The sequence below is a fragment of the Chenopodium album genome, chromosome 10 (genome assembly GCF_948465745.1).
Source record: "Chenopodium album chromosome 10, dcCheAlbu1.1, whole genome shotgun sequence".
Lineage (NCBI taxonomy): Eukaryota > Viridiplantae > Streptophyta > Magnoliopsida > Caryophyllales > Amaranthaceae > Chenopodium > Chenopodium album.
The window spans coordinates 6,234,044-6,244,820 of record NC_137843.1 but is presented as its reverse complement, the minus strand read 5'-3'; the positions used below and the strand labels follow the sequence as shown (position 1 = coordinate 6,244,820).

Genomic DNA, 10,777 nt, shown 5'->3' with positions numbered 1-10,777 from the left:
TTCATTTTATGAAGTTGTGAGATCATTTTTTAAATTTTTTTTTTTTTTGGTTTTTCGAAAGAAGATCATTTTTTATATGAACATTGCAAGAATAATTTTATATTAACAATAGTGAATGCACAACATCAATGAAATCGAAAAAAAATATTACAAGCTGAACTTTGTAATGTTACAATGCAAACAACCTTTTGATATTGGAAAATGAGAATGTCTATTAAATTAAAAAAAAATCTATGTCTAAGAAATACGTCGTCGTCTTCTGGATTGTCTATTTGCCATCAAACTAGCAGTAATTTCATTTCAAATTTTTGTCATCTCGTTAGTACTCAAACGCCTAGCCTCTTGCATGGAATGACAATCACCATCCACTAAGCCTTCAGGAGGAATGAAGTTTGGATCTTTATCAATGATCACAAATGCTGGGTCAGGGATTTTGCTTAATCTAATGTAGTTATGCAAGGCACACGAAGCACAAATTATTTTGTTTTGATCTTATGGTGTATATCTTGGCAATTTAGCTAATATTTTCCACCGAGCCTTTAAAATGCCAAATGCCCTTTCAATACAACTTCTCAAAGATGAATGAGCTTGATTAAATATTTCTCGAGCCCCTCTTGGATTTGAACCACGAAATTCAGAATGATGATACCTTGTCTTATGGTAAGGTGTCAAGTACCCTTCTCTTTCAGGATAGCCTTTGTCTGCCAAGTAATATTTACCTAAACAAAATGGTATGCAATGAGTATTATGCTAATAATTTCATGTTAGTAAACTAAACTAATATATATATATATATATAATGAATAAAATTTAATTCTTACTACTGATAATAATTACCTGGAGGAGGCTTTGGAAAATTTAAGCTCGGATTACTTATTGTATCAAGGAAAATTCTGGAATCATGAGCGGATCCCTCCCAACCAGTTAGTACATACGTAAAAAGTAAATCAAAGTCACAAGCTACTAATACATTAAGGGTAGGCGTCCCTTTCCTTCCTCGGTATCGCAATTGGTCTTCCTCAGGAACAATAACATCTATATGAGTACCATCAATAGCTCCAATGCAATCCTAATGTGACCAACATCAGTACTAAATTAGTATAAACTGTAAATTTCATTGATATGAGATAAGAACAACAATATCTAAAAAAATTGTTACCTTAAAGTATGGCATATATCGCGTATCATTAGCAATTTGGTTAGGAATCTCCTTGAATTCGGGATCTCTCGGTCTTAAAATATCCCTTGACAAACCCTGTGTTGCATCTAAAACTTCTTTAAAAACTCTACTTATGGTTTCTCCGGAATGTTGGAATCGTTCTTGAGCTTCTCGATTTGATGCTCCTATACTAAGGACATATAGAAATATACCCAACTTCTCTAGTGTTGACATTCTCTCTGAAGGAAGCAACCCATACTTATTTTCCAAATCAAAGGCTAATTGTCGAAAAGTATTCTTAGTCATTCTAAACATGTTAAAACAACGTTTTTCATGTCCATTTAATATTTCATGAATCCATCTTTCTCCGGTCATATAAGAAGTGAAGCATGGCTCCTTATGTATGTATTTTACATAATAAGAGAAATATAACCCAATGCACAAGCCACCGAGTCCCAAAACAAATTATTTCTACGCCTCTTACGTATTGCATTACGTTTAACATGCGAGTCCATACCTATAAACAACCAAGAAATATATTTGTGATAAATACAACAAAATATGAACACATAAATAACTAACCCATACATATGCTATTTTCCATGTACCATCTAAAATGAGCATAATTTATACAAAAAAAATAAACCAAGCTCATGAACTACTATCCAAAAAATCATGAGACAAGCACATACATACATATGCTATTTTCCATGTACGTAGTATCTTGTACTTAAACTTACATTCCGATAACAAAAGTAGAAAATAAAACTACCTAGTTAATACTAATAATATCCTACATTTCGATAACAAAAGGCTAATACTTACTACCTAGCTATGTTCCATGATGATCACTCTTTCTTTTCACTCTTGTCATATAAGTATTTTAACCATTGGTATCTTGAGTGATCATCCGGCATACCATCAAGAATTATCCTTTTTTGGGGATCCTCAATTAAGGTGCAAGCAAAGCAAAACTCTTGACTACCGGGTATTAAACCAGGCAACGATACTAACTTGGCCAAAGAATCGGCTAGTGAAGAAGAAGAAGAGTCAAGTTTTTGAGATTCAAGGTTCATTAATTCCATGTCCTTCATGTTTCTCTCCGTAACTATCTTCACCATGGCATCTAATTTCTCGAGTAACATTCCAGAGCCCTTTTTTTTATGTTTCAGTCTTACAACTTTTAGAGCTCTTTGAAACATCATTACATTCAAGCACCCTTTTACTTCCTCTCCTAGTGAACTCATCACATGGTGGAGTAGGAGAATGAGAAGTAGGAGAAGGAGATGGAATGGAGGCATTATCATTCCAAACTTCTTGCCATTCCCTCCTAGATTGGATGTTGTTAAATGCTTCATTCTCACTCATCTCATCATCATATTGAAATGGTACATCACCAACATTAACACTCGGAGGGGAAGGAATGTAAACATCTTCTTTTTCAATTTGAACCGGAGTAAACCTATGCACCCCTTGAGCAACTGAAACTCCAAACAGTTGGTCCATCTTTAACTCCAAATCTGGATCAATCCCTTCATCTTGAAATGCCTTATGATGGGCATTTTCCTATGGAAAAAAACAAATAAAATTGTTTTCCTAACATTGGCAGAATAAAAAATTGGTAAAAGGATTGTTTTCCTAACATTGGCAGAATAATAAATAGGTGAAGGGATGTAAGCTACTAACCTCAATCTTGTTTTTCCACCACTCCTCACTAGCACTTATAGTCCCTTTTTCATGATCCCATCCCAATTCGGTTTCTTTTCCTTTCAAAGCTTTCCAAAGGCTCCATCTACTCCTCATATGATCTCACTTGTTTTTTAGTTTGTTCTTTTCATACACTAAGTTAGTCTTTTTTTGAAACTCTACCTCTAACACCTTCCATGGCATTCGTTGTGAGGTTGTGGAACCACGCTTACCCTTACTCCTCTCCGCAAATTTGATACACAAATCGCAGAACACATGTAAAGTTTCTTTAGACCAATTAGCCCGATTCACCCCACCTTCTGTTTCATCATTGACTCTTTTGTTGTTGGGTGCCATCTATTCATTATAAGACGGCAAAATTTTCATTCAATTGATTTCTACATCAATTTCAAAGATGATAAAACATAGACAAACTATAAAATATGAAATACATAAATTATTCTACCAAAGTAAAGCAATCAAAAAAGTTGAATGCAATTTCCCACTTGAATACAGAACATGTTCTAATCTCATCATAAACTACATTCGAACCTTAACATGAAAATGATCCAATTTTTATTTCCCTACTTTCACAATCAATAAAAAGCACATTAATTGTGATAAACTCTTGATCTAAACTGAAAGTAAATCAAATCAAATCACATAACTTACAAATTTTAGCAACAATATAAATAATCCCACTAAATTATCTATGCTAGAGTATAGGAACGAACCTTAATTGGCCCAATAGATAAACTTTGTCAGTAGTCTTCAATACATGATATATCTGACCAAAAAAAAAATCAGATAATTAATAAAATTCCGATGTATAATTTTTTTTTCCTGATATAATGCATATATAATTCAGATTAAAAAAAAAATAAACGTATATATAATTCAAAAGAAAAAAAAAATCACATAATTAAAAGCCAAAACAGTTAATAAGGCACATATATAGTTTAATTAAATTTTTTTAAAAAAAAAACAGAATTGTTCTGGGTAACAACTAACAAGGATTTCGAATTTTTGTTAACATGAGATAATTTTTGGGGAGGAGATAAGGATTGCTAAAATTTGGATTAAAATAGATAATTTCTTTTAACAAAAAAAATGCATGACAAATATAATAAAATAAACTGAAAAACAATAATCAAAACAAAGAAATTAAGGAAGAAAAAATACAAGTTAAGGAAAAGAAATTGATAAAACTAACCTTGATAAGTTGAGAAGCAGGTCTGCTATGGAGTGGTGGACGGCTCAGAGAAGAAGTGAGAATACTAATTTGGCTTTGCTTCATTGTATGTCATAAGGTTTACAAGAGGGTAAAATTGTAATTTCATTTCCCCAAAGCAAATCAACTCTTTGAAAACGTTGGGTTACCCAACGTTTTGGAAAACAGCTTATTGAGGTAAATAAGCTTACTACCAAACACTTGTATTAACTTATTTGACTAGTCAATCAGCTAAAATTGGTCAAATAAGCTAATATAGCCCAATAAGCTAACTACCAAACAAGGCCAATATATTCTTTTGTGCCCTCCTCTAATATACCATGGCTCTCCATATACTCAACTCTTTGAATTTTTTATTAAATAAACCAGTTATTTCTTGAGAAATTAGAATTGAATTGTTACTCAAGGAGAAAACATCTATAAGTATATGATGAACATACAAATAACGGTAAAATAATAACCAAAAGATAATACTGATAAGTTGGGGACTAGATATAATCATACTGTACAATTGAACTTATTTTTGAGGTCAAAAGATATTGACTCTTAAATATGTTTGTGAATCAACAAAATTACAAATCAACATGTTCATACTTGAAAGATTTAGCCATACGCATCCGACATCCCTATAGAATTTGTGAAAAATTATACTTAAGATATATGGTAATTCCTAAAAAGAAAATTTGATTATAATAATCCAACCTTTGCGCGGTCCTATTTTATTAATCATACCTTTCAATTATTCCACAATAATTCAAACTTTTGGGGGTTATATTATATCAGGTTAAAGTAACCTGCAACCGTTCTTCAGGTAATTTTTTTTTTTTTAATTTTCATGTTCAATTTTTAATTCATTTTCAGTTTTTTTAAATATAAAAAAAAAAAATGATTAGAAGTCTTCCCCCATGGATTCCGGCCAACCTCTCCTCCTTCCCCTTTCTTTCCACCGTTCGGCCAGCCCACTCACCAACCACCTCCTTGCCGCCCTCCCCCCAAACACCTCCTTGCTGCCCTTCTCCCCAGCCACAACCACCCTACCCCTTAACCAATCACCACCGTAACCCGTCCCGACACCCGCAAAATTGTTGCGATAACCACTCCAAACACTCGAAAACCCAAAAATCGGCGGTGGGGTAGGGTTTTTCGATGGTTTCGAGCAAGGTTTTTGAGGGAGGTTAGATTAATAGATTTAAATTTTCCTTCCTAAATCGGTGAATGAAAAATAAAAATTCCTAAAATACCAACAATAAATTAAAATTTAGGCAATGAAAAAAAAAATGATTTTTATATACGTTTATAAAATTATTTTTAAAAAAAATACAATATTTTATCAATTAATAAACGTGTGATTTTAGGATATCCATGATTGTAGGATATGATAAAAGAAAACTATAAGAAAACTGATTTTCCAAACTTAACAAACAAAAAACGAGTTTACAACAATTTTGGGCCTGATTTTTATCATATTAGGTCTCCAAGGTCGTCTATATATTTGATCAATGGAAATACAATTAGTTTGAGGAGTTAGTTTTACATAAAATTAAAGCAGAGTGTTTTTTTGGCCATCATAAGTTTGAGACAAAAGGTGCAATAATGGTGTTAGCAGAATTAGGGGGGGTGCATATCTAATGCTCTTCGGAAACTAAATAATTCAAGTGTGATCGATAAGAAGGTACTCGGTAAATGCTTGAATGAGATCACTCATGCTCTTCGCGATGCTGATGTTAACTTCGAGTTTATCAATCGCCACATAAACAATATTAAGAACAATATCAATCTTGATCATCTTTCTGAGGGTCTTAATAAGCGCAAAATTATTGAACAGGTACTATACTTCTCTACTGTATCTCTTTTTAAAATCTTGATTATTATTGTCTATTAATATCAATTACTTATAATATTGCTGGTCAATTTTTAACAGGGAACACATGGAAGACTTTGAGGAGTTCAACACCCAATCATTTGTTTTACGCCTTTTAGGTATATATATACTTCCTCTTTCTTTATTTATTTGTACATGTGTATTCCAATTTCAATTCCTGGTACGTATTATACAATCGATATGATGATTGATTTATTTGGTTGCATTTATAGGTATGAGTAACTTGCCAGGGTTTATGAAAAAGATAAATGGAGTGGTTATTAGCAAAGATGAGAAATCTAAGCAGGCTCCAGATTTATCCAAGGGGAAGTTTACATTTAGAATGATGTATGAGCAGTTGCAGAATATCCTCAACATGGGTCCTATGTCTCCGCTTTTATCAATGCTTCCTGGATTCAAATCTGATTTCATGCCCAGAACTCAAGATAAGGATGCCCAGGCTAAGATTAAGCGCTATATGACCATTTTGGATTCAATGACAAATAAAGGTAACTTGTTCTTGATTCATACCTTAAAAATACCTCCTATGTATACTTCCTATGTTTTATAACCTTGAAAACGAATCTCCTTGTGTTTGATATCCGTAATAACCTTGAGATTAGGCGGACTTACTCCCGGCATGTCTACACGAAGGTAATACCCGATTTCGATCTTCTTCATCTCGTACGCTCCTTTCAGTCCTGGATATTCATTTACTTGCAGCGGGTGTAGCTTTGGGGGTTCTTCAAATCAAGCACAAAATAATGTCACATACACGTTATTATTTTTTCAAGAAATGAAAAAATGTATGAGAAAAATTAAAGAAATGAAGCATTAAACAGAAAATAGATGATTAGAAGTAAGTCAATAATGAAATATGTCACATGCATACACATTATGTTTTGAAGAAATGAAAATATGGATTATGCATGAGAAAAATTAATGAAATGAAGCATTATTAAAGAAGAAAGTGAATGAAATATTATTACTAATGAGAAAATTAAATTGAAGAAATGTATTATTAATTAAAGAGAAGATAAATAATTGAAGAAATGAAATATACCATCAATGTTAACGCAAACAGATTGAACCATTATGATTATTGCAGTGAGCTTGAACGATTTTCTTTACACTAGCTTGGTTGTTTTTTTTTTCTGGTGATAATTAGTTTTGATTTTGTGGGTTTCTGACTTTACTAGGTTTTAGGTATATATAGACACATTATAGCCGACGTTAGCTAGGATTTTACTACCTTTTCTTTATAAAAAAAATAATAACTACTTTGTAACGGAAATGAACTCAGTTACTCCTATTTTATTTAAAGAATAAGAAAAAAAAAATAACGGCCTCCAATTCTGTTATTTCTGTTCGTTGCAAATCTCTTGGTAATTTCTTTAAACCTGGTGTTCTATGTTACACACTCTACCCTTATTTGTTTGGTAGTTTAAAGTTAATTGGTTAAGCAAGACGCATGACAGGAAATTCTAAAGCAACTACTAGTACAAGATTATTATCTAATCTTGATCTACTTGTAGTGCCTTATTTTTTTATTTTTATCTTTTTTTTTTTTAAAAAAAAAAAAAAATTCTTAATGAGATGTATCGACTATGTCAATTATTAAGAAATCGGAGAAAGTATAACAAGAAATTCTAAACCTATAATAGTTAGTATTCTAGTAATATATAACTTTATAAGCTCCATTGGTACTAAGTTAGGTTTAGATGGCACATATGAAGTACTCATATTATTTTATACCAACATATATCTTCATTAGTTAATACTTCTATATACCAATTCATAGATATGTAACTTTTTAAAAAGAAAACATGTTGGGAGAGCGAGTATAAGCGTATTAAATAAACCCGAGATATATATAGATTACTCCTTAAAATGCTTAATTATAAACGCCGAGTCCGTCTCATATATATTGCATTATTAATACTTAATAGGTTTCTTTTCTTTAAATAAGTTAGTTATTTTTTTTTTTTATCTACTTAATACAAACCAGGGCATAAATGAGATATATCATTTTTCAATATGAAAAGCTCATAGCTAACCGGAGATTCAAATATGAATCGAATCATTTATATGTCATGCAAAAACTAATTAATTAATAGCTCAGTTGTAAAACCTAGTTAGCTTTAATTCATCGTGTCTTTAAAACTTAATTACGCAATACCTTTTTACTAGCGAAACTCCTAGAAAATAAAAAGGGTTAGCTTTATTAATTAGCATGCATCTTTTCCTAAATATAGAATTGATTTTTTTTATTAGTATGTAATAAATAGCAACTAACATGATATATCAATTTTAACTAACTTTCTTAAATTAGTTTCCATATTCCAACATATAATTAAATCCATTACATATATCATAATATTTTATGTACGAGGTTGAATCACTACATGTATATTTTGTATCCAACAATTTTTTTGCAGTCCGCCATCTGTTCCTTAGAAGACTCTAATGTTCTGAAGGATGGCAAGGTAATTTTGCTACATTTGTTTCTTCTCACTCAATAATACTTCGTATTTGAAGAATGGGCAAAATATAATTACATATGTTGTCTCTACGTAGTGAGCACATTTTGATTTTTTTGGAGTTAGTGCAATAAGTTAACCAGTGTTCTCTTCACGCGAAATAAAGTGTTTTGGACTGATTTATGTTGTGTTTGTTTTAGCCTAGTTTGAATCACTCCATGTATGATTTGATTTATCTCTTGGTTTTAATTAACTTTGAATGTAATTGTATGTTGATACATATACTTCGTATATAAAATTATTATTGAGGTATTGTTTGATTTGTTTTATTGTGTATTTTCTACAATTTGAATTACTAAATGATTTCAAATAATTGGCAAATATGCAACACAAATAAGAAAAATTTCAAAATTTTTCTGATCGGATTTGATGAGATTTGAATTTTATTAAAAGTAGTTACTCTATAGTATGTAATATAATGTCATTCATAGGTAAGGTGGATGTAACACCTCAGCTATTTTGTAAGTTGTAACCTTATGCTACTTGTTCTAATGTGATGTTACTCTTACTTATAATTAATGAAGAATTACATGTTTCATGTTTGGGCATCATCATTATTATAATTGGTGAACATAGTAATGTAAATCATATGCACTTGACTGATTATGCTTTGTCATATATATCTATACATATTATGGAGTATTATTGCATGTATTGGTATAATCTTTGTAAGAAAATCCACTATTCCCCTTTCTTCTATAGTACTATTTCATCACAATCAATTTACTTGCAAATAAGCACATACATTGGTTCTTGAAACTTGTTGCTAGATTAGGAATGCAAGTATAATAAATGTGAGATAATTACCCATGAGAAGAATTTGGACAAGTAAATATATAGATCCGGGTGTACGGTACACCCAAGTGTGTTTGTTTGCTAATTTGATGATAAAATGAGCAATAACCATCGAAATGAGCAAACAATACCTTTGGGTGCACCGTGCACCATGATGTATATAACAATTTCAATGTGGCCTTGATAAGCTCTAAGGCCTAGAGAGTGCCTTGGGCCGAGGTAGGCTTAAGGACCTCAGTAGTATTCAATTATTCATGGTTTATCATGATCTGTAATTTGATGCACACTTGACAATTAATTATCATTATTTACACATAGTATAAATTTTTCTCCACGTAATAAATGTTTGATGTTCGTATGAGTGATAATATTCATTATTTTTTTCAAGTGCTACTCATATACAAATACTTGAATTTTGTTAATTATTCCCAATTCATAAAGATGTATTTACTTTTTTATTTGAATTTTTAGCATTTACTTTTTGCACACAAATTAAAACAACTAAAATGTGAATGTTAATATCACGAGTATAAAAAAAAATGCGAATAAAGTATAAGAGAGTGACTAGAGAGAGAAAAAAAATATATTTATGTAGTTCTGTCTTAGTTGTAATCATGTAATGTTTTGACTTTCACATTACCCTTTACCCACTGCATAATTTCAATCCTTTATACCTCTAATTAGAATAAATATTAAAATTTAACATCGTGAAAATATAAATTAAATAAATCTAGTAAGATTTTACATGACTTTATTTTGTCCTATATATAATTTAACAAAGGTGATCAAATAAGAAAACATGTTAAGCTAAAAGAGAAGGGAGGAAGAAATATAAACAAAACAATCAATAAAGAAGGATTGAAAAACTTTTATAGAGTGAAATCAAAAAAGAAAAACGTTAAGAACAAACAAGACAATACTTTTTTTTTTTTTTTTTTTTTTATTTGGTGTTAAATGAGAGTAGAGGGCGGGTGAAGAGAATCGATCTCATAATTTTCTAAAACAGGACGAAAGCTTTAACTAAATGATGTATCCATCTCTCAAAGTGTATACAAGTTTATATCATTGTCTCATTGACCCTTGCCAGGGGAGGATCTTTGTTTCGGCGGGCAAGGGCACACCTCCCTAAGTATTTTTGAGTCTTTGATCATAAATTTGTAAATAATATGATGTGTAATAATTGCATATAAAAATTTATTGACATACTACGGGCCTGTTCTCTTCAGATTATTTTCAGTTCAGTTCTTAATTTTCTTCTCTCATAAAATATTCAGTTCAGATCAGTTCAACTCCAATAAATTCAGTTCATTTCAGTCAATCAGAACAAGCCTATATGATTAAATATTACGGAGTTTTTTTTTTTTTTTTTTGAGCAAAAGGTTAGGATCAAATCTTCTTGACCCCAAGTTTTCGGTCCAAACAAAGTTGACAGGCCGTCAGGCAACTCAGGCCCACTAGATATTACCAAATTCAAAAAAAAAAAAAAAAAAAAAAAAAAACCAAAT

General features: G+C 31.0%; 1 protein-coding gene across 1 annotated transcript; it reads right to left on the bottom strand.

Annotated features, from left to right (window-relative positions):
* Positions 1-300: 300 nt before the first annotated feature.
* On the bottom strand, positions 301-2,280 carry LOC145564656 (uncharacterized). The gene is made up of 6 exons (XM_081624908.1): positions 2,079-2,280; positions 1,574-1,676; positions 1,160-1,466; positions 838-1,069; positions 533-719; positions 301-442 (listed from the first exon to the last, which is right to left on the bottom strand). Exons 1-6 carry the CDS (start codon positions 2,278-2,280, stop codon positions 301-303), a joined length of 1,173 nt encoding a protein of 390 aa, XP_081481034.1.
* Between the last annotated feature and the right edge of the window lie 8,497 nt (positions 2,281-10,777).

Coding starts and splice junctions, on each gene's coding strand:
- LOC145564656 (XM_081624908.1), bottom strand. CDS start 2,280: ATGGTGAAGATAGTTACGGAGAGAAACATGAAGGACATGGAATTAATG. Junction 1,070..1,159: donor GATATATGCCATACTTTAAG/GTAACAATTTTT, acceptor TGGTCACATTAG/GATTGCATTGGAGCTATTGA. Junction 443..532: donor TTTGGCATTTTAAAGGCTCG/GTGGAAAATATT, acceptor TAACTACATTAG/ATTAAGCAAAATCCCTGACC.